This window comes from Sinocyclocheilus grahami, unplaced genomic scaffold (genome assembly GCF_001515645.1).
Source record: "Sinocyclocheilus grahami isolate Dianchi unplaced genomic scaffold, SAMN03320097.WGS_v1.1 scaffold630.1, whole genome shotgun sequence".
NCBI lineage: Eukaryota > Metazoa > Chordata > Actinopteri > Cypriniformes > Cyprinidae > Sinocyclocheilus > Sinocyclocheilus grahami.
This window is the reverse complement of record NW_015505809.1, coordinates 115522-140989: the sequence shown is the minus strand read 5'-3', so window position 1 is coordinate 140989 and position 25468 is coordinate 115522. Positions and strand designations below refer to the sequence as shown.

Sequence of the window (25468 nt, the reverse complement as noted above, 5' to 3'; positions counted from 1 at the left end):
AAAAAGTAGCCTAAGCCTACAATGACAAGAAGCAACGGTTAAATATGAGTTAAGTTGAATCAAATTGACTGTGAAAATCATTTAAACTGATTAAACGGATTACACTGACTTAAAAAATCATTTGTTGCCATGATTTTTTGATTATATTATAACCTGTAATGTCTCTGCCGTTCTCAAATTAAGAATTAACAACAATTTCTACAGACAGCCGAGAAAGAGCGAGAGCGTCTACCTCAGCAGCAACTAATCTCGCATTCTCACATCTGCAGCGCTTATTCTGATCTTTAACGTTAGGTCTTTCCTATTCTTGAAACAAAATTAATTCTTAAGGTTGGTTCAATATTACTCTTAATGAAAAACACACACACACAACATCAACAATGCTACAATGACAAAGTCGCTTATATTAAACATAAAACTTTTATGAACAGATAAGAACAAATAAGATCAGTGGCGTAGCGTCTGGCTATGCAGTGTATGCAGGTGCATATGGTCCCGGGCAGTTTGGGGGCAACGAGGGAACGAATAGAGCCCTGCACGGGACCGGCCCTTGTCCAACAGCTTTATGAGAATTCTCGGCCAGAGTCCGACTGGATATCGTGACTTTTCTCTCTCTCTCTCGTCCCCATTACACAGCTATTAAAATAGTTCAGTTTTGGTTTTTAATGGCAAAGTGGTCATATTTATTTTTGTTTCTTAATTAAGTTAATTTATGTTTGTTAAATTCAAGTTTTTGTTGTTTAAAGGAACGACCAAGCGGCACCGGCAGACAGTGAGTTGAGCATGTTTGATCAATTTAGCCTTCTCAAACCAACACGACTTGCCTAAAATAAACAGACATAAAACACTTCATGCATTTCATAGTATTAATTTAAACATTTAACCCAGATAAATGAGCATTATTAGGCGCAAATCCAATGGTTTGTGCGGAGAGTGGAAGCTAATGCGTGCTCTGCAGGACATGGAGGCGCCAGCGCGATCACTTGCATTTTTTTTAAGAACAGCGGAAACTTAAAAATACGCTGTCATTTTGGCTCATAAAGGTAATAGTATACATCATTCGGAACGGCAAAGGGTCTATTTGTATTTGTGTGCACTTACAATATCAACAAAACCTTGTGGTTTTCTAAAATAAGGAAAACAAACAGGATGCGCTTTCTGTCCTCTTGGTCTTGAGCAGGAGCGCTTCACCGACATGATAAATATATCTATAGAATGCTTTTAATTACTATTTTAAAACAAAAAACTCTTTCATTATGTAATCCGTAAAGATGCATTTCTCTCTAAAGGCAGTCCAATGAGGATGGATAGTGTTGAAAATTGCTGAGAATTCAGCTTTCAATCACAGGAATAAAGTACATTGTAAAAATATATTCTACTGCATTTTTAATCAAATAAATGATTGAGCATGAAATATTTATTTTACAATAAAAAAAAAAAATCTCATCGACCCCAAACTTTTGAACAGTAGTTTATACATTATTTCAAAGCAACTTTAGAGAAAACAGTGCCCCCCCCCAGCTAGCAGCCCATGGAAATTGAAAATTCTTTAAGATGCTTAAGTAGAATGAGGAAATGCCATCATCATCTGGCAGGCACATATTTAAATAAATCTCCACATGATCCATAATCATGTAATCTTTTTGTCATAAGGGTTTGTAACTAAATGAGTGTGAGTAATGATGAACGATTCCTTTAAACTCTACTGAATGATCAAATACAAACAAAATTGTCTTGACAGGAATCATTTCAGTGTGGCAGATTATTCCTTCCCGTTCTCAACGCAATACATACTCTGAAACTGTGGAGGAGTTTTTATAAACGCACATTTTACTACTAATTCAATCATTTAAAAGACTCCGCTCACGCGCACACACACACACACACACACACACACACACACACACACACACACACACACACACACACACACACACACACACACACATTTTTAAGCGACGATTAATACCTCTCATACCTCTATATTAGTCTTTCATTCATTGCAGATTCAAACACTAAGCAGCTATTCATTCTAATGCCAAGAGCTTTCATTGGATTAATACTCAAGTATTACATTTCTGACCTTTTTTCCCCAACAAGGGGATTCCATAGCTAGCAGATGACAAGTGACCATTTATTATTTATATCATCACGCAGTTCTTGTTTCGTTATTCTAATTAGTTGATAAAGTGATGGCTAACCTTTGTATCATAGCTAAATGCTCCAGGCCATCTGGACTGCAGGAGAACTTTCACAAAGCTGGAAAGACTCCAAGAGCAAATTGAGCACCACACCACCGGGGACCAAACAATATGCATATTCAGAACGACTGTGTGATACAGAAGATTATCAGAGGAGGAACAAGAGTGTGAACACCGACCATATGGGTTTCATTACTGAAGTTTAACTGAAGGCTGTCAACAGACCACTCATCTTCTCAACCTGCCTTTTCGAGGTTTCCAGCTTTAATCAGGTCTGCTGTAGATTGGAATGCTTTTTGGTGTCTATTAATGGATTGTTCGCAAATATTTTCTCAATTTTCCAATTTACACCATTTTACACCATGTGCAATAATTCCACCCAGGTCATGTGACTTAACGTCATGAACTCGAGAGGTTTGACGTCATTGCATTTGAATTTGGGTTCTGTATACAGAGTTGATTAATAATTAGATTTGATTTAAGAGTGAATAACTACTTAAGTTTCACTGTGTATCATACAAACTGATCAAATTGCTTCAGAAGACTTGAATCAAACTGAAGTTGTTTGGATTACTTTTACAGTGTCGCTGAGATGATGGGAATGCAAACGGATAGCTTTCTACATTTATTATAAAGCTCCTTCATGCGAAAAATCACAGAAACAAATTCCACCTGCCTTGGTTGTGTGGCGATAAATAAATATCCGATGACGCTAATCTAATGCTAGCATTGTCACTGCGAGCAAAGAATCTTTCACCCTTTTATGCCTCCTCTTGCTGAAATGTTCTCTGATTATAAATTAATCTAAGCGCAATTCAAGCTCATAAGATAAATAACAGCTCCTCTGGCATCAAACACATTTGAGAGAGTGTGTGAGAGAGATGCTGAGAAACGCTGTGGGCCGCTCATTAATGAAGTGAAGCAGCTTTTGCCCAAATCAAAGCATCAATCTCCAAAGACCTCTCTGCTAAACAAACCTCCAAGACAACAATTTGACAGGGAGTATCAAAGCATAACATCTCTTTCGCCAAGTCATTTGGCACAAATACAGTACATTTTCCCACAGTTGGAAATGCCAGATATACACACAAAACCTAAATAAAAAAATTATTGATTTTGTTGTATTCAATAAAGGAAGCTGTGATTGTTTCAGCATGGGGGCAGAGCACTGCAGTTATGGCCATAACAAGGAAGCAGCAATATATTTTGCCCAAAATGCACTTGAAAACTGTGACACATATCATCATCTGTAAGTGGCTGAACTCTGTACCAATTATGGAGGCGGCAGTGAGGGGGAGAGCAGCTTTCACCTGCTTATTTCCAGTCTCGTTTCCAGTTAACAAAAGAAAATGTAACACACTTTTAACCAGTCAGTCTCAAGAGCCTTCCTTTATATGAACATATCAAAAAAAGATCAAAACAAGTCATTAAAACAAGTTTTAACTCTGAATTTAACAGCATCAATAAATGTCCACCACATTATAATATACATATATATGAAATAATTTATATACACTACTAGGGGTGTGACGAGACACTTATCCCATGAGACGAGACGAGACGAGACACGAGTCTGGGTTCAAGAGAACGAGACAAGACTTTCTAAAAGAAATCCTCAGTGATGAAATATATAACTGAAAAACACAAAATGCAAAAAAGTAGGTGCATTTTGAAATCAACATCTATTTTAATACATTTTTATGCAGTAATAAACAACATGTAAACACTGCAAAATGTTTTGTCACAAACTCAACTGACAGGCAAGTAATTGCACAAAAATTATAAATAGTATAAATAAAAATAAATAATAAACAACATAAATATCCCTTTAAAGTGGAAGTGAAGCAGTCAGTCAAGTTTACATTATTTAGTAAACTGATTTCCACTTTAATAAAAAAATATATAATAAACACGATTATTGTATCAATTTCAAAGAATAAAGCAGTGGTTGCCAAACTGGGGGGCGCGTTGCAAGGCTGAGGGATAGTTAGGGCCCTATGAAATCCGTTTTATTTTTTCCTAAATTCTGTTTTATTTTTTTCCAAATTCTGTTTTTTCCATTTAAATTTTTCTCAACTCCTTTTTAATAGTTAAAATAAATTGTATTAATTAAAAAGCACGTCTAATTAATTAAAATCATTAAACTTAGACATTTTCACATCAATTTATTAAAAGTTTAAAAAAAATTACATGTTTAGGGCCCTATGAAATGTTTTATTTTTTCTCACCATATTATTTATATTTTTTAATTCTACTGAAAAATAGTTATAGGCACAATGTCTTCAAATCAAACCGGACCTTTATTTTGACGGGTTGCCGTGAATACTTTTACAGTTCTGTGTGCTAGTTTTACTCAAATTAAATGCTAAAATGCTCATGAAGTGACTCTCAGAGCAGTTCTGGAGATGTTGTTCATGCGTTTACGTCCTCATTTAGTGAGACGGCAGACACTGAAATCACCGCGAGTGTCACGCGCACTTCAGTGTGTGTGTAGTAAATGAAACCGTGCGTCTGCGCCATTCATTAACAGAGACAAGCAGAACATGCAGGATTCATATTTAAATCGACTTTTGCGGCTTAATATTTACAGATACTAGTCCATATCATAATTAATTCAAAATTTGACAAATTCCGTGACATTCAGCGTTAAACTGTGAATTCTGTTTTTATGACTGGATAAAGACTACACTGTGTAATTTTCCTGCTTATCATGCAGCCACTTGCCTGATGTAACATAAAATATCTTACATACCACCACTTGTGAAGGAGCTAGTGTAATGCAAATATATCTGAAAGGTCTGCGTGAGGATATCGTCACGTTCTCGTGAGACACATCGGATCTCGCGAGATCTCGTCACACCCCTATACACTACCATTCAAAATGTTTGTGAACTTTTGCTCACCAAAGCTGTTTTTATTTGATCTAAATAGTTTTTTTCTCTCTCATAAAATTCTGGTAAATGTAGTGTTCATTGTCCAAAAAAATTAAAGTTAGTTTATTAAATACAATGAAATACATATTTAAGCATAAGCATATTTGGTAACACTTTACAATAAGGTTAATTAGTTAACGTTAGTTAACTTCTTTAGTTAACATGAACTAAGAATGAACAACACTTCTAGCATTTATTAATCTTAGTTAATGTTAATTTCAACATTTACTAATGCATTATTAAAATCAAAAGTTGTGCTTGTTAACATTAGTTAAAGCACTGTGAATGAACATGAACTAACAATGAATGACTGTATTTTAATTAACTAACATTAACAAAGATTAATAAGTATTGTAATAAATGTATTGTTCATTGTTTGTTCATGTTATAATACATTAACTAACATTAACTAATGAAACCTTATTGTAAAGTGCTACCGCATATTTATATAATACAATGCTAATTTATATAGGTGCCATTTCAAACATTGTCTCTAATAATATTTGTACTGTTCTATAATATTTCAAAGGAAAGGAAGAAAACATGCTTCCGTTTCTTCTGTGAAAAAATTACTTAAAATCATTTAATTTCAATTCAAGTTTCAATTTTACTACTATTTATATTGTAAATAAGAGAGCAAAACAGATAATTATCTGCATAAGCAACACAGTTCAATATTAAGAACCTGGGCTGCGTTTCCCAAAAGCTTCGTAACCCTAAGAAGTTCGTAAAAACGATTGTACGACTGATATTAATATTACGGTCTGTTTCCCAAAAGCATCGTAACTTAAGTAGCACTTGAAAATCATCGTAGATCTACGAGTGCTCTGGAGAAATTGTAAAGCCCTAAGTGCATCGTAAGAAGACAGATTTATGCGGTCTCCTGCAGGACAATCAGCAGATTGCACCTTTAACTTTATTCAAGAGCAATGTGATTATAATATAAAGTTTTGATTGTGCTTTATTGTACACTCTGTTTTTCTGTATTTATTTTTTTTTAAATGAATTTATTAATGAAATTATTAAAAAAAGGCGGAAAAAAATTGAAATACACATCTAAATTAAATGACTGAACAAAAAAATTAATAAAAGAAGTAATGTAGGAAATATGCTTCAAAGACTGGGGGGAAAATCTGTCAATGACTTACTGACGTGCACGAAAACCAATGTATTGGACCTGGAAATAACGTCTCTATATAGATATTATATACTATAATATATATTTTTATATAAAGTATATTATAGGCTATATTATTATGTAAAGTATAAATATGTTATACGTATAAATATAATATAATATAATATAATATAATATAATATAATATAATATAATATAATATAATATAATATAATATAATATAATATAATATAATATAATATAATATAATATAATATAATATAATATAATATAATATAATATAATATAATATAATATAATATAATATAATATAATATAATATAATATAATATAATATAATATAATATAATATAATATAATATAATATAATATAATATAATATGATATAATATTATAGTTATTATATCCGAGTTGTTTGGAACGTAACATTAGGTTAACATTTCAATAAACGGGCATGTAGGCTACTACAATTACGCGCCATTCTACGAATGATCGTATAATGACTCTGCACTGCACCATGTTGCCAGGTAGCTTTGTAAACTAATCTAATGATAATTGTAACATGCTGTAATATGATAAAAATCTGTGTTCACAGAAGTATAATGTCTTTGTGAGGTTTAACAACAGACTTTCAACATATTTCCCTACGCTGTCTTGCAGAGCACTCACAGCATACAAAAGCATGACAAGATGGTTTCTAAAAGTCTACTTCTGAGCTAAAGACGTGCTTCATTTAGAAGCTGTGGGAGAGGCAGAAATGTTTTATAGGGAGATTGGTTTCTAAGCACAGATTTACAGAGATTGTTATATTATGCAAGCCTTGTGAACATAGGCTCATCTCATCAGCAGAACAGTCTGCCTCAGCGCACATGATGGCTACCATATGGTACCCAGCTCTGGAGGTGGGCAAGAAGAATGCTCTTTACACAGCGAATCTAGCAGAGAGCCCTCCGGTGCGGGTAAAACAGACTTCAAACTGCGGCGGAGACTGCACCAGCCCTGAGGAGAACTGCATCTGTTGCATCTGATAGAAACATCACCATTTCCCACACTTAGTAATGAGGATCCTACACATTAAAATAAGAGCCAGAAAATTACATGTCACATTCAGAAACATGGACTATTTCACACAAATGAGTACAAGTCACATACAGTATGTGAGGTTCATACTGCTATGCACGGCACTGTAATGAAGTACATGAAGTCATTTATAAGCAGAGCAAGAAATATCAATTTTACAGAAGTGCTCTCAAATCTTGTTCAAGCATCTAAACAAACCAATGAAATTGCTGTTCGAAACCAAAGACAGCTGCCCAGCGGCATGGTCAGTCAATGACTAAACAGAAATTTGAGTTGTTTTCTTTGAGTTAGTACTCAAACAGAGATGTTTGAGTACTAAGGCTCCCAATCAGGCTTCTAATGCCACATAATGTAATATTCTACAATAAATTCAAGAGAAAACACAAGTAAATATCCATCCATCCTTCCTCCCTTCTATCTTATGTTCAAAAGTCCATCTACTTTCATTATTTGGAAAAGAGCAGCCTGTACATTCTGCTAAATAACTCCTTTTGTGTTACATGAAAAGAATGTGTGACATGTGAGTAAATACATGGTGACATCCCTATAAAACAACTGCTAAACCAATCAAATTATTTTTTAAGGTGGATATTCAGAATCAGGAGCGTGTGGCACTAATGTGGCCAGTTCCCGTTCAGTTCAGTTTTCAGATCAGTAGTAAGATGCAGCATAGGAACGACGTCTCTTCACACACAACCTCCTCCCACTCCCGTCACAGTGGCTGATCATCTGTACAGCATGAGGAGGTGAGATAAGAATATCAATCTCATCTCTGTCGAGTGACTCACTGTGGGGAATGGTGCAAGAGGAAACATCTGGAGAAGGTCGCGCATCATCCCGTCTCCCATCGGCGCGGCTGACTGCAGACAGTCACAGGGCAAAGACGGTCAGAATCATCAGCATTTATCGGCATAATGAGATGGAACACTGCATGTCCTCAATTGATGCATGGTAAGCTGTATTACTGCTTAAATAAGTTGTCCTTCCAGGAAGGAGAAAGAAAATGAGGGAAAAGTAGAGTGTTGGGTTCTCACTAACAGCTGTGAGCAGCGGGAAGAAGGCGCTGCAGCCCTACTCCTGCGTTATGTCTTTATAGGGCGAGCATCTCAGACAGCTGATCAATAGATAAGTGGTGGAAAGACAGCTCTGGTCTTGAACATGGTCAGCTGTTTACTAGTCCGGAAGGGAGCAGGAACTCTAGTGATTGTGACAAGCCTCTCCGAGCCTGTAATACCTGAAAGTCTAAATAATGAATGAATACAGAGCGCTGCCCTGCTCTTTGACTCACAGCAGAAAGCTGCACTGGGGAAAGTGAGGATTGTTTGTTAAAGGTAGAGGACAGACAGCCAGAGACAGATTATCAAAGACACATAACAAGCCAAAGCTCACAAGCAACGTGGCATGTTAACAAAGATTCCTTACCTAGTCCCGCTCCAAACAATTTACTTAAAGAGAATACAACATCAAAGCCCACTCCAGACATGTGATCTGATCTGCTGCAAAATAATGCATTTGATGTGAAAATACTGAAATGTCAATTAAAGTGTTGATAGAGCACAACCTGATTTTTTAGGAAAATGTTTGCCAATCTTGAATTACGCTTTGAATGCTGTCAGCATGCCTCTCCGATCCATAAACTCCACTAATAAGGTTTTCAATACTTCTTTGACCAGTAGTTTCAACAAAAAGACACTCACTCTGCTTTTCTTATACTCCCTGACTTACTCTCCAGCCCTTAGAATAGAAAATCCCTAGGAATCAGAGAATAAAAAAATCTCACTGCTGGAGACAGACAATGGGCTGAACATCTAAAAAGAAAAAAACTGCTGCTTTAAGATCTCATTAAAAATAATTTACAAGGACAAAAACACATACAACAATGCCATTTAATTACATTTAATGTAAACACTGGGTGTTGATAGAAATGAGTGCAAAAGAGGTGATGCATGCAGCTGTTGAGTCTTGTGGATAAATTCTCTAGAGCAGTGTTTCCCAACCTTTTTTTAGTCGTGGCACCCTTTGGAAATTTTAACAAACTTGTGGCACCCTACAAAATTAATTTTGTCACAATATTTGAATTTCTAACTTCGATATGATAATTTGAAAAGTATAGATATTCGGTACAACAGGGAAGAACTGCAGAATATAATGTCATACAGATATTTGTAATATTATTAAAAAATTGTGTCCATCAATGGTGGCAATCAGTAGGCTAATTTCTAATGAAGAGACCAATTTATGACAGATTTTAATGTAGGCTTTTATACATATGTAAACATTATTTAATTACCATTATAACTAGCTATCTCACAAAGTTTTGCTCACACAGTGTTTTCTTTTATTTTACAGTGGGGTAATTTTGGTGCAGTAGCACGAGATTTCAAACTTTGAATTGAATAAAAAATGACAAGTAAGCAGTCAATAATAAAATAAGAACAAATAAAGAAATTAATAATGATAGCACAAATAAAAAATAACGACAGTCCTTCGAATTAAATAAATTGCTTCTTAGTTTCAGGTAGGTCTAACAGCAGGGTTAAGATATTTAACTTTTTTTTTTTAACTTTTTTTTTTGCCAATTATCCAAATAATGTTTAGTCCTAGAAAGCTATTATTATCAGAACACGTGAGCAGAACATAGCGGTTAGCAGATCAATGAATGAGAGGGCAGCACACCACACCATGTTACAGCACAGTAGGGCTATTGCAGACAGAAACAATCCTGTACTACATCGATGTTTCCTGTCGGCTCAATTTTTGAGTGGACTTTGCCGTTCCGATTCGCATGAACGGTATACGAGTGGAGCGACTGAGCGGAGTGCACACGCATAGAGCGGGATAATACGCAGAGCGTCACACCACGTGAAAGTGAAACCTGAGCAGTGAACTAATTCAGCAGCCGAAATTTCGGTGCATCTCTAATTATTGGCGACATCAGAAATGGATATTATATAATAGCTGCTTTTTTAAAATTCATTTTAGTAATTTAAAAATATTAAAAAAGGACTTTTTACAAGGCACCCCTGCTCTCGACAGACGGCACCCCAGTTGAGAAACACTGCTCAAGAGTCTAGAGAAGCATAATGTGGACAGAATTTCAGCACAATTGCATGTTAAGGCTTCCCAGTTGTGCATTAAAACGTTTATTCTCACATTAATACTGATTCATTTATAATGATAATAATTTTTTGCACACACGTAACGTGGATGCCACAAATAGTGAAAGGTTATTTTAAACAAAAATGTAATGTAACACATGCAAAGTGGAAGTCTCTCAACTCTCTGTTTCAAAAGGCTCATTTAAAATTGTTAGCGTTTTCGGGGGTTTCAGCCCAGAGTATCCTGAAGTTTACATTTTTGACACTATTCAGATTAAATAAAGAGCACGTGGAGAGTTGTCCTGCAACACCAAGGTTATGGGTTCGATTCCCAAGGAATGCATGAACTGATGAAATGTTATATTGAATGCTTTGTCACTTCGCATGAAAGCTTCTGCCAAATGCATGAAAGTGTAAAGAAAAAATGTCGTCTTCTCTAAAGTTTCAGTATCAGAACAGTTTAAACCAATAAATGTGCTCAGATATATCAAGATAGCAAAGACTGCATTCAAAATTCTGAGATTTCAATATGAACTCCAACATTTCCCATCAAACCCTTCTGAGAACTCCATTAAGTCTTCTGAGCTATAAGAGCTTTTAAAACCTGAGCTAGAAATAAACCTGAATGAATTAATAATGATTAATTCCCTTACAACTAAGTAAATTATTACAGCATCCTCAGAGCGACACAATTTTCATCAGGGTCTCTCTCAAACTCAAACTCAAACACATTCACACGCACAAATCCACTGTGGCTTTGGTGGTGACTTTCTACTATACTTATGAAAAAATCTCAGTCTCCACACCTTTGCAGTGTGGGCCGCTTCAAAAACTGCCACCTGCACAGCCTCTCTGCCAAGACCACAGAGCGGTCGTTTGCAAAATGTTAACAGTGAGAGTTCATCTCCCCAAAATATTGGAAGGGGCATTAGCCAAGGCAAACTCTGCCTTTAGCAAAGGGGTATTTTGAGTCCTGTTAAACAGTGGGTCCATAAAAGTTGTTAGTAGGCACTTAACCATCTGTACCACACAGCAGCAAAAGAATGCATTTTAATATTTTTCACGCACACTGCCTCATCTGCATACTGACCTCTATAACCCAGTGTGTCCTCTGCAGCCCATTCCAGCCCACACAGCACATTTATAATATGATTTCCCTTTAAAGCAAGACCCATCTGGGAACAAGCTGTCGCAAATGTACTCATAGACGAATGTGCCTTCCTTATGCTATTCTTTCGTTTTCTGCAGATGCGGTGATGTCTAATTCAGACTCAAACAATGCTCTTACTCGTGCATAAAGCACATCATTAATGACCAAATACACATTTCTATCACCAATATCGAAAAATATGCGACCCATATGTGTGCTTTAGCGAGATAAAGACTGGTAGACAGCGTTTAACACACTTCTACAAACTGTCCCAACTAGCTGACAGTGAAAGGAGGAGAGGAGAGGAGAGATCACAAAAAGATAGTCTGCGCTAATGGGCATGTTTTTCTGCAAAGAGCAATCAGGAACAGTATTTACATGGACACTTGTTAGCATCTTTGTGCTGTCTCGCTGTGAGAGATGAACTATTTAAAGGATGAGGAGATTGTGTTTGTTCATATTTTAGCTTCGAGGCTAAAGTACATTCGGTAAACTGCACTTAATGAAGAGGCATGCATTAACCGGTGAAATGGTAATGAGTAGAATGTTAATCGTGCTGAAAATGCTAAATGTTTCTCTAGGCGGCTTAAATATATTCCGTTGGGGATATTTCAGGCATTCAATAAAAACAGATGTGTTAAAGGCCCTAAATGAAACAGTTTACATGAGCGATTATCTGAATCATGATGCCTGCGATCATAGACCCTAATGATTCTCATTACTCGCTTCTCACTGATGATCCACCATATGGTGGTGGAAGCCCACAGAGATACTATTTCCCTACTGGGACCGCACATCTCACCTGATTCTTCAGGTCTAGTTTGGGGCATGGCCGCCCGCCATTGAACGGCTTCTCCCGTAGCCATTTGGATCTGATTTTCAGCCCGCTGCCACAGGAGGCGCTGCAGGCCGACCACGGCGACCAGTCGCTCAGCTTGCAGTCCAGAGGGCAGGGTATGTGGCAGACCTCCTTCACCAGACCTGCGAAAGAGCATGTAGAGCAATCAAGAGCGGCCGAGCCCCTGCCATTCAACATCACGCTAACAACGTTAATGGAAGCACCTGGTGCCGATGCTGAGACCTCCGTCTAATTTACACTGACAGTTCAGGGCACACCACAGCTTCCTATATGACTAATGACTCCTTGCCTTCCCAGCGGAGGAAAAATTACTTGGCTCTTTACTGAGAGAGAGAACGAGAGAAAAAGGAGGTGGAAATGAGTAGACGAACCAGATTCACTGCAGCGGTCTGGGCTAACCAGGTGGGCTCCGTGGTCCAGACAGACCACAGTACGATAACGCAATCCCTGACCGCAGTCACGCGCCTCTTGCTGACCCCTCCATCCCTGGAGGGATCCTTGTGCTGGGGTCTCCGATAGGATACAAGACGTCCAATTACCACATGGCTGAGAAACAAACTCCTCACACGGACAGGGCTCAGACTCCACCAGAGGGTACAAGTCTTTCCGCTGACAGCGGTCTTGTTTCCGGCTCCAACCTAAAAATGGTGAGAAAATAGATGAAGAGCCAGAAATAAAGATGGAAGAACAGAGAGGGATCAATAAATAACAGAGACTAGTCATTTGAATTTTAGGTGCCATTTGGATGAAACATTCAGAATGCACTCTGGGAGCTCGTGTGTGATATACTCATCTGTCTTTGAAAATTATTAAAACATTAATGATGTCTGGATAACTGGACCATTATTCATTCTGCTGGCAACTGTGGACTGCTAAGTGCCACTGCAAACATCCCCAGGGAACGATTAGAGAACTGTTCTGAGTAGACTGAAATGGAAACGCTTAGTGACGAGAGCAAGAGGCACAGAATAAACATGCTGTCTGAAATGTCTGTCTCGCCATTGAAAGTCCATTCACCAAAAACTGTGACAATCAAATTTTGAACTTGGCTGTTTAACATATAAACACTGATCAAGGCATAAAGCATAAAGGCATAAAGCTCATCAAAAATGTTAAACAGAAGCTGAACCTTAAATGCTTGACATGCAAGAACTTCACTGGTTCTTGCTGAAGCTCAAACGTGCTTGCATGACACTTTCAAAGGAGGGACAGAAATCTCTCAGGTTTCATTAAAATATCTTTATTTATGTTTTGAAGATGAAAGAAAGTCTCATGGGTTTGGAACAACATGAGGGTGAGTAAAAGATGAACATTTTCATTTTTAGGTGAACAAATAACCCTTTAACTTTTACGTTGTTTTATAATAAGTGTCAAACTAACCCGCTAGTTTGTTTTAAATATTTAGTACAAAGGTAAGCATGGGGTAACATACCGCATAACTCAAGATTATGAGCAATTACTTTTTTCATTAAAAAAAAAGATGGGTTAAGTCCCAATCAAACCCACCCCTCTCTCACTCCTGTCTATTCTCACGTGTTTCACTGATGAAAAATAAAAATACATAAATAAGAAATTAAAAATTCAACATCTAAACAAGATGAAAGTTAAGAAGAGCAATAACTTGACAATATTTAGCAAATCATTGAAGCACATTTATTTCTTTTTTCTTTTTTCTTGGGGGGTCCAAGTCTTAGGAGCGTGGGACTGAAAACTAAAACAACCAAAGGTGTCTTCCCTTCTCTCTCCAACATTCTTTATTTTTAAACATACAAACATAGACCCGGAGCACTCACATGTTCAGTGGACCATATACATCTAATTTACCTAATGAGGAGAGAAATTAATAGATTTCACATCATAAAGGCTTCTGTTTAAGAGGCTATTAGTTCCTCTTTGCACACTTCACTTCCTGGAACATTTCAAATTAGTCATGTCCATTAGACATGATGAATATTATTAGGTTATATAAATAAAATGATCTGTCCATGAGGAGAGATGCTCCTTTTTAGACGTGCTGTCACTGACACTTCAGACCAGCATTCAACAGGGTCCTCAAACCTGTCAAGCATAATTCCATCAGCCTGTCAAACCTGTGGGCCGCACCGGACAATTATACATGGTCAAGCTGAAGAGCTGTGAAATATGATGCTTTGATGTACTGGATTCAGAAGCTTTTTGCGTTTTGTTGTTTGATTGAAGGATGCTGCTGTGTTGCATTAATGAGATCGGTGTGGTTTTGCTGACAGCTAAAGTTTTTAAGATAATGCTGATGAAAGAGCATCGTCAATCATAATGCAATACTCAGTTGATTCAGTCAGTCTCTGGTTGAGTCAAAAGCTAAATTAGACTGTCTCAGAGAATATAGGATTAGACAGCTTTGCTCTTGTGTTTCAAATTAGCTGCACAGAGGGTCAACCAAGAAAATCAGAAGTACTTGTTGCTGGGATTTACATGTATCGGCTTATAGTGTATGCAAAATTGATTTATTTTTCATATATCTAAGGATACAGATTCAAGTATTTCAAATTTGTACAATAATGAACAAATATCATATGTGACCCTGGACCACAAAACCAGTCAATTTTTCCAATTTGAGATTTATACATAATCTGAAAGCTGAATAAATAAGCTTTCCATTGATGTTTGGTTTGTTAGGACAGGACAATATTTGGCCGAGATACAACTATTTGAATATCTGGAATCTGAGGGTGCAAAAAAAATCTAAATATTGAGAAAATCACCTTTAAATTTGTCCAAATGAAGTTCTTAGCAATGCATATTACTAATTAAAAATTAAGTTTTAAGATATGTACAGTAGGAAATTTACAAAATATATTCATGGAACATGATCTTTACTTAATATCCTAATGATTTTTGGCATAATAGAAAAATCAATAATTTTGACCCATACAATGTATTTTTGGCTATTGCTACAAATATACCCCAGCGACTTAAGGCTGGTTTTGTGATCCAGGGTCACATATGTGCAAGTGTTTATGACTTTCTTTTATGCAACTGTTTAATAGTTCAATATATAGTTACAGGATAAGTTTGGTAATTTTCAACCAACGTTGTATTGCATTGTTAGTATATGAAAACAAACAATGTGTATTCTTTCTCCATGTTACCAGCACTCAGATATCCCTGTTTATTTGTCAGCAAAAGTTTGCGGGATGATGCAAAATGTGTCATTTTGAATCATCCAGCAGACTTTTGACAGCTCCAGGGGTTTTGTTAAAAGTACAAATCGAAGTCATGGATTTTTGAATTTCCGCCTGTAGACAGTTGGATCCAAAACTAAAAGAACATTATATGTGTTGACATTTTTGGCAAATGGAAGGCCACAGAACTTTTCTGTTTTGCCTACATAGCACTGATTCAAAAAAAAAAAACTGCATATACAAGTTTGCCTGTAGTGAATTCCCCCTTTATTAATGAGCAGAATTACATTTTAGACACAATATTGCCATTGAAAACAGTTCCAAATGAAGCCAAAGTAGAACTGTTGACTGCAGTGGTGGACAGTAACACAGTAGTTTTACTTCATCACTGTACTGAAGAACATTTTTGAAGTATCTGTACTTTGTCTGAGTATTTTCATTTTGAGAAACTTTTACTTCACTACATTCCAAAGCATAATATCAGACTTTTCACACTTCACACACAACATAAAAGTATCTAAGTTAAAATGACTAATTACACATTGATCGATCAGTACTTTTTACTTTTAATACTTAAGTACATTAAAAATCCAATACATTTGTACTGTTAGAGTACTTAAAACGTCTACTGGAGTAATATTTCATTGGGGTATCAATGAATCAATTTGAATCAATCAAATACTTTTACTCAAGTACTTGATATGTGTACTTCATCCACTACTGCTTGAGGGTCCCTGCAGCAACGCACAACAGAGCTGAACCTGAATCAATCTGTATAGAATAAATCCTGTTTATGAATGAATCGGTTGAACAAATAATTAAATGGCTCACTCAAAAAAACAGTCACTTGTTTTATTTCTGAATGAATCAGTGTGGTATCAGAGGCATCGTAATCCAGCTTTGGTCTTTAAACTGTTTTTATTGAACAGCCTACACTCTCTTGACCGCAACTGCTCGGTCCACAATACACCTCTCTCCACTATCCTGTCAGATCCGAGGTAAACACTTGACGCCTGACAATTCACGGGCATTGGCGTGCTTCTCGTGACATCATCATTTACAACGAGTTTTTCAGTTTGGTTCCGTACACACTGCATAGAATTTCTGTAAATGCGGTTGTCACTATCTGTATTTTTCGGAAGTTAATGCGGTTGTCGATTGCGGTTGTCACTCTCATATTTTAGTGAATTATGTGTGTACAGAACGCGATTAAGGAGTAAAAGGTGAACTGGCAACCGAATTTAGCTGGAGTGTGTACCTGGCCTCTGTCTCACAGCAGGCCTCAATACACAGTATAGAGAGAGAGAGTGAGTGAGATGGACACAGTGACAGAGGTAGAGGCAAAGAGAAACTCACACTCTCGCTGGTGTCCAGAAGCTTCCTGAGAAGTGTTTGCCAGCCGCCACCTGTTTTTGGTGTACAGAGGCGGTCAGTGATGGAAAACAGCTCTAACAGTGTGAAATCTCTGTCAGTACACTGCAGCCTCACTGACAATCTGCTCTCTGCTTTCACTGCATTCATGAGAGTATGTGCACATGTATATAAAACACACACACACACATCCCACCCAAAGGCCAACTTCAGAAGGAGTGAGCCTTGACCCCCAAAGGAGAGGGGAGATCAGAGGACTCGAGGCTATGGAATAGCATCCTGATCCACCGCTTAGCATAAGCTTCTCTGACCAGAGGCCTCAGCCTCAGCGCACCGTGGAGGAAACGTGTAACTAGGGGGTGTCTGCCCACTGACTGGCCACCGATAGGGGCGGGTCGCAATTGGTAGGCCGCAACAGCCGCCGCGTAGATTTTGAAGGTGGAGTGGGTTGTAACGGTCTAAACGTTACCTGCTTTATATTATTGTAATTTTCACTGGTTAGTGCAGCACTGATTCAAAAAAAAAAAACTGCATATACAAGTTTGCCTGTAGTGAATTCCCCCTTTATTAATGAGCAGAATTACATTTTAGACACAATATTGCCATTGAAAACAGTTCCAAATGAAGCCAAAGTAGAACTGTTGACTGCAGTGGTGGACAGTAACACAGTAGTTTTACTTCATCACTGTACTGAAGAACATTTTTGAAGTATCTGTACTTTGTCTGAGTATTTTCATTTTGAGAAACTTTTACTTCACTACATTCCAAAGCATAATATCAGACTTTTCACACTTCACACACAACATAAAAGTATCTAAGTTAAAATGACTAATTACACATTGATCGATCAGTACTTTTTACTTTTAATACTTAAGTACATTAAAAATCCAATACATTTGTACTGTTAGAGTACTTAAAACGTCTACTGGAGTAATATTTCATTGGGGTATCAATGAATCAATTTGAATCAATCAAATACTTTTACTCAAGTACTTGATATGTGTACTTCATCCACTACTGCTTGAGGGTCCCTGCAGCAACGCACAACAGAGCTGAACCTGAATCAATCTGTATAGAATAAATCCTGTTTATGAATGAATCGGTTGAACAAATAATTAAATGGCTCACTCAAAAAAACAGTCACTTGTTTTATTTCTGAATGAATCAGTGTGGTATCAGAGGCATCGTAATCCAGCTTTGGTCTTTAAACTGTTTTTATTGAACAGCCTACACTCTCTTGACCGCAACTGCTCGGTCCACAATACACCTCTCTCCACTATCCTGTCAGATCCGAGGTAAACACTTGACGCCTGACAATTCACGGGCATTGGCGTGCTTCTCGTGACATCATCATTTACAACGAGTTTTTCAGTTTGGTTCCGTACACACTGCATAGAATTTCTGTAAATGCGGTTGTCACTATCTGTATTTTTCGGAAGTTAATGCGGTTGTCGATTGCGGTTGTCACTCTCATATTTTAGTGAATTATGTGTGTACAGAACGCGATTAAGGAGTAAAAGGTGAACTGGCAACCGAATTTAGCTGGAGTGTGTACCTGGCCTCTGTCTCACAGCAGGCCTCAATACACAGTATAGAGAGAGAGAGTGAGTGAGATGGACACAGTGACAGAGGTAGAGGCAAAGAGAAACTCACACTCTCGCTGGTGTCCAGAAGCTTCCTGAGAAGTGTTTGCCAGCCGCCACCTGTTTTTGGTGTACAGAGGCGGTCAGTGATGGAAAACAGCTCTAACAGTGTGAAATCTCTGTCAGTACACTGCAGCCTCACTGACAATCTGCTCTCTGCTTTCACTGCATTCATGAGAGTATGTGCACATGTATATAAAACACACACACACACATCCCACCCAAAGGCCAACTTCAGAAGGAGTGAGCCTTGACCCCCAAAGGAGAGGGGAGATCAGAGGACTCGAGGCTATGGAATAGCATCCTGATCCACCGCTTAGCATAAGCTTCTCTGACCAGAGGCCTCAGCCTCAGCGCACCGTGGAGGAAACGTGTAACTAGGGGGTGTCTGCCCACTGACTGGCCACCGATAGGGGCGGGTCGCAATTGGTAGGCCGCAACAGCCGCCGCGTAGATTTTGAAGGTGGAGTGGGTTGTAACGGTCTAAACGTTACCTGCTTTATATTATTGTAATTTTCACTGGTTAGTGCCTAAAAAGAGGTATCTGGTACAAGTGTAATACCACTAGGGGCAGCTTGAGGGCGCTGGTGCATAGTGGTTGGCGGATATAAGCCTGGGCACCGACAAGCAAGTCAGTTCGTTTGGTAGAGGGAAACCGCATGGTTGAACTAACGCTACCTGACTACTAATTTTTAAGTCCTGGTTTGAGAACTAGTAGAGTTTACGCTCAAACGTGAGTATTGGCTGACTGTACTAATGACTTTGTGCATTTATAATGGATAATGACTGATGGTAGTTGTTTGCTTTCTTTTGTACAAAGGACTTTTCTTGTATACCATTATTGGACCATACTATTTTTGTTGTTTTACTGTGTTTGTTATATGACAATCGTTTGGATTCACTGCCCGTCTCCAGGAAGCGAGACCTATAGCGTGGCTTTAGTCAACGCGGAGTAAGGCCAACAAGTCACCAAACGCCATTGGCTATTTTCACTATTTCGGATTATATCACTGCATCGCTCTCAAATAACTTATCAGCATCATCATCATCATCAATTCAGCGCAGCGAAAGTCCGAACTTTTCACGTTAAGTTTCATTTATTTAATTGACTGGTTCACACAGAGGCAAAGACTGCTTGTTTTCTTTATATTGTTTATTTTGGGGCAAATATATATGTGCACTTGGGGAAATAAAATAGGGAAAAAAAGAATATTTGTTTGGTGAAGTGGTTTTATCTTTCAGTAACATCGAATTTCTGTTGAACCCCCTCAGAGTAACATCTAAAGAAAAAAAGGGAGGTGTTGCAGGGTCAACTCTGCTGAGAATCGGGCCTGCAGGAACTCCAGCACTGTACCAACCGGGCAGTAAACTGAGTCGATCTGGCAGTTTCCGCACCAAGAAGTGAAACTTCCACTTCAGGGCATACAGTTTCCTCGTAGAGTGAGCTCTGGATTGGAGGATGGTCTCAACAACCTCGGTTGAGAGACCGGAAGCTACAAGTTGTGCCCCCTCAGAGACCACACCCACGGCTTCCACAGCTCCGGGCAGGGGTGAAAGATCGTACCCTCCGCCTGTGAGAGAAGATTGCTCCTGACGGAAATCTCCCATGGAGAGCTGTTGAGAAGGGAATTCAGGTCCGAGAACCATACTCGGACTGGCCAGAACGGGGCTACTCATTTGCCTCGGCCATGTCTGTACCATAGCATCCAGTCCGAGAGTAGCTGGATGAGTCAGAGAGAACCAGAGGGGACAGTGCGATGTCTCTCGAGTCGCAAACAGGTCCACCTGAGCTTGGCCAAAAACTCTCCATATCTGCTTCTTCACCTTGGGGTGAAGTCTCCATTCCCCGGACCTCGGCCCCTGCCTCGACAGGATGTTTGCTCCCATATTGAGATGCCCAGGAATGTGAACTACTCTCAACGAGAGGAGTTTCCCCTGGGACCACACAAGGATCTGGTGCGCCAGTCTGTAAAGGGCGCACGGATGCAGACCTCCCTGGTGGTTGATATAAGAGACCACCGCTGTGTTGCCGGGGCGTACCAACACATGGCGATCTCTCAATGCTAGAAACACGGCCAGCATCTCCAGGCAGTTGATGTGCCACGTAAGATGGCGACCACTCCACAGACGTGGGCCGAGCGGCCAATCATGACCGCTCCCCACCCAAATGCTTCTTCTTGGCTGAAGCTTTGACATAATGGAGCTTATAAGTGGACAAACAACACTAAATAAGACTCACAACAAATAGCGACTGACACACGCACAGAGCGCTTGCTGAATGACAGAAAGCTGATGCCGGTTCCACCGCACATGCTTTTATAGCTTCCTGGTCTCTACGTCACCCGCCTGTGACGTCTCGTCCTTCCATTGGACTGATTTTACATGTGATTCAGAGCATGGTCACGCTGAAGGCGCTCCCAAAGCGTTTTCCGACGCAGCTCGAGTTCCTGAAGGGTAACCCAAATTTTGGGTTAAAATTTTAATATAAAAATTTAACTCAATGGTTGGGTTAGTCCATATTTGACCCAAAGTTGGGTTGAAACAACACAGCATTTTTTAGAGTGTACAGAAACCGAATAATCAAATATAAAACCTTTGAACTTCACAGCCATGGGCCCCTATAATCATCACCACCTTTCACCTCACTAGCGACGGCCCTGCCTGCTGGATATTGTGCATTCAATTAAGCAAGAAGCACAAACTTAGCTTGGAATTTTCAAGCTTCATTTCTTTTTTTTTTTTTGATGCTCTTGAATTTCTTGGTTGAAATCTGACATTTTAGCGTGTGATCACCTTTGATGTGGGATTTCCTAAAAGTATGAGGTGAAGAAAGCCTTTGAAAGTTGATCTGACATAGTGAATACGTCACATTGTGAGATGTGCTGACTCTTAATGAGAGCCAATCATGATTTTTATGTGAACAAACTAACTAAAGGAGAAAGCACTGCAGTAATTCCCTAAAAGACAGCTCCAAATCTGCCTGTTGAGCAGTTCACAGCAGGTCTCTGATCTCTTATGATAGACAGGACTGTCAAAATATGTTGGGTAGGTGCAGTAAAAAGGAAAAGGAAAGAAGAGGAGGATCGTTAATGAAATAATTAATGTAAATTCTTCTCAACGGTACTGACTGGAGCACTGAACACAAAGTTCACTTTAAATGACTTCCTTTGCCAAGACCATTTTTTTGAGTTTTAGTTGATTATGCTCAGCTAAGGAATATACTAAAGCTGTCTTGTCTGTCAGCTTACTCCCTTTGTTAAAATGATATTCCTCAAGTGATAATACAATTGTGAGCCATTGTACATCTTGGCACTTGCTCTCAAAAGATTTAAAAATACGCCACTAATTTGTACCCGACCGTGTCAGGATATAAACAAGCTTATCGACTTGCTACAGTATAGGGATTTAGTTTATTCACCGTCACAGTATTTGTTTTGTTGGGTGACTTTTCCATTCTCAACACTAAACAAACACCCTAATGACTGTAAGGAATGAATATAATTAACCTTGTTCTTATATTTCGTGAGGGAAGTGACATATATTTGATAAAACAAGCCAGAGCACATAGACACACATAACTGTCATGATGTGTCTATGCAGGTAGCACGCAGGAGGCATGAAACAGCTCAAACAGTCTTTAATGACAAAACACCAGGATAATCCAACATAGGCGATGAACAAACACAACGAGATAGCAATGAGTAGACCTGACAAAAGAAGACTGAACAAACAGGAACTTAAATACTTAAATAAAAAAAGGGATAATTACTTAACACAGGTGCAAGGAATCTAAATCAAACTAAACGAGAAAAGGAACATGACCATATAAGGAAACACAGGAAGAACTACGGGGGCAAAATGGGTCCAAAAGTGATTATTTAAAGAACTTGTTTCTTCTTCAGTATATTTATGAAAAAATGAACAGAATCAAATCTTTAGCACTGTACAACCAGTTTACTGGAAACGTTTTGACTGAACAGTTTGACATGTCAGTTGTCAGCCCAACCAGTGGTGTGGGACTGATTTGAGCTAAATTACTCTATGCTATGATTCTAATTTATACTATACATTTCTACATTTATAGTTCCTCTTCAGGAACTCGAGCTGCGTCGGAGGACGCTTTGGGAACGCCCTTCAGCGTGACCGGCTCTGAATCTCATGTGTAATCAGACCAAAAGATGGGCGAGACGTAACGGGCGGTTGACGTAATGCCAGGAAGCTATAAAAGCACGTGTGGTGAGACCAGCGTCAGCTTTTTGTCATTCAGCAAGCGCTCTGTGTATGTGTCAGTCTGATATCTGTTTGTGAGTCTTATTTAGTGTTGTCTGTCACAAATTTAAAAACAAGACAAAACCAGTCACCTAAGGCAAGGGCAGGCAGCATTCAAGCTGTGTGTTCCTCCCTGTCAGCGTTACTTTACAGGTGGGGATACACAGTTTGTTTGCTGTCTGCTTGAGAGCAAGCACGCAGAGTCAGCTCTCGGAAAAAAAGGAGCTGACGGCCCATTTTGATAACGTTTGTTACTGCCTTGCTTCTCTCTCAGAGGGCTCTCTTTGAGGAGAGAGCCTTCACTAGCGTTCCTCGCGGTGCCAGCCCCGCTTTCGCCGAGGCGGAGCGGCGGCTGTGCTTGTGGGTTTTGCATATGGATCCGGTGGAGGGAATGTAGATGGGCGCGTCCCTATCTACTTCCTTAACCACCAGATACAGCGCCCGCTATCGGGGTTCGGAAGAGCTCGCCAGTTGCACAAACATCAGTTACACAAGCATATTATGCCTGATATTATAATGAGCAGCATCAATGGGGAGCGGAGATCGCGCAGTCGGCTCTCAGGGGGTGGTTTGTGTTTTTCCCGCTGTTAAGTGCTCCGCTCTCGCCGGGCATGCTCCGAGGAGTGTGTCCGTGCCTGGGATCTTGTGATTCCGCTGCTGCTGAGGCACGGCGGCGACTGAGATCGCACATGATCTGGTGGACGGGTTGGAAACGGCTCGTCCTATCTCCACCCGTGCTCCTTAGATCTCGTTCTCGAGGCTCGGAAGCCCGCGCTGCGGTTCTTCCCCCTCTGAGAGAGAGCTTGCTGATGCGGCCATCTTTCTCTGAGGAGATTGATGGGGGTGGTGTGACTGAGCGGCTCGCACGCTGCCGAGGCATCGCTTATATTACATCATTCGGTTTTTGATGTGAATCTTACTCACCAGACCGTATTTACTCCTCTGGTTGTTTTACTGCATTTATACTACAATATATATTTGGCCTCTGGTTTGTAAGGGAAACAGGTCAATTTAGCTCAAAGGTGAATCATTTAAGATTTTAAAGGGAACCCCACCAATAATATGTACGGGAATTAGGACAGAATCACTGTTTTACGGCTGATCACTGAGACGGCCAGCGATTCAGTGAACGAGCCGTATGACATCAATTCTGCAATGGCTATTTATATCCAAAATATAGTGACAACACTATTAATTAGTACATGTAACAAGGTCGGCAGGTTAAGACATTAACTTGTGAGCACAAAACACGAGATACTTCTCTTTTCAATATAAATAAGGCTTTATTGGATAAATCTAAGACATATAAACTAATCTAACACACGCATTCACACAAGTTTGCAGAAAGAGAGAAAGTGAGGAAATAATTAGTTTAACCCTTTAGGCGCCAGGGTTTTTTTGGAAAATTTCATCAACCAACTTCAGCAAAGATCAACTTGAACCTTTGGACTGCATCAAGCCTCTCTTTCAGACAGACGAGACGTGCAAGTATTCAAACTTAGTTTTATTAATTGATACATTAAGTATCATAACGCTCCTTTTTACAAAGGTACGTTTGAACTAAGAATCTGATGTTTCCTTCAGGCTGTAAATCTGCTGAATATCAAATGGTTCCATAACTTCATATTTTTATTTCTCTGCTCTTTACTGCTTAAGCTTTAACCCTTTCCTATACCAACTGTATGTGTGTGTGTGTATGTGTATGTTAGACCAGTTTAAGTGTTTATGTAGTATGTTAGACTAGTTTAAGTGTTTATGTAGTTAATAAAGTCTTACTTGTATCACATTTGACGTTATTCATTGTTTGCTCATAACTGGAGTCACTTAATCATGCAGATTTATGCTACAAGCTCTTTGTAGAATTGTACACTAAGAAAATTATTTCCCTTAACCAGGAAATTAATGCTCTTAGAATTGACAGACAGTTGACCCTGAGAGGTCAAGTAAATATCTACAGCGGATCTTAATATTTATAATTAATTATAACTAGTTATGATTAATTATTCATATTTCCCTTATGAGCTGATTCGCTACAAGGGGCACTTGAGATAAAAATAAATAAATACATTTTCTCGAGTGAGAGCACGAGTTTACCTCTCTTCCTCTGAGGAGGTTGAGGTGGTCAGCAGGGGCTGCTGTGCGGAGCAGTCCCAACCTAACGTGTTCTGGCCCTTCATTCAGGGGGCCTCACTTCTTGTACTCCGCAGAGTCTAGAGTCAGAGTGGCGCTCCCAGGCCGAAGGCTTCTAGCGGAAGGTGGTTCTGCGGACTGTGCTTCATTGGGTCCTGCCCTGAGCAGGCTCTGGTCTAGTCTTCCTAACAGACGATGTGGGTCTGAGGGCCGTCGTTTTCTATAGGAGACTTCAGCTATGAGAGTCCTGATGCTGTGGCTCAGGACCTCGTAGGGCAGGCCACTCTGGGGAAGAGTGGTTACACAGAACACCGCATTACACGGTGCCCGTCTCTACTCAGTGCCCTCAGGAGATCAGTCTGCCAACCCTGCCGGTGTTCCAGGGCGCAGTGGTCTCCCGCGAGCGCCACTCTCAGTCACCGCCCGGCAACGTAG

General features: G+C 39.2%; 1 protein-coding gene across 1 annotated transcript in view; it reads right to left on the bottom strand.

Moving 5' to 3' along the window:
- The window catches only part of LOC107558036 (thrombospondin type-1 domain-containing protein 7B-like), an 85562-nt gene that overhangs the window by 18688 nt on the left and 41406 nt on the right, over nucleotides 1-25468 (bottom strand). Inside the window, exons 7-8 of the mRNA XM_016241642.1 lie at nucleotides 12831-13097; nucleotides 12403-12581 (exon numbers count right to left, since the gene is read on the bottom strand). Coding sequence (XP_016097128.1) covers nucleotides 12403-12581; nucleotides 12831-13097 — 446 coding nt within the window. The remainder of the gene's footprint in view (nucleotides 1-12402; nucleotides 12582-12830; nucleotides 13098-25468) is intronic.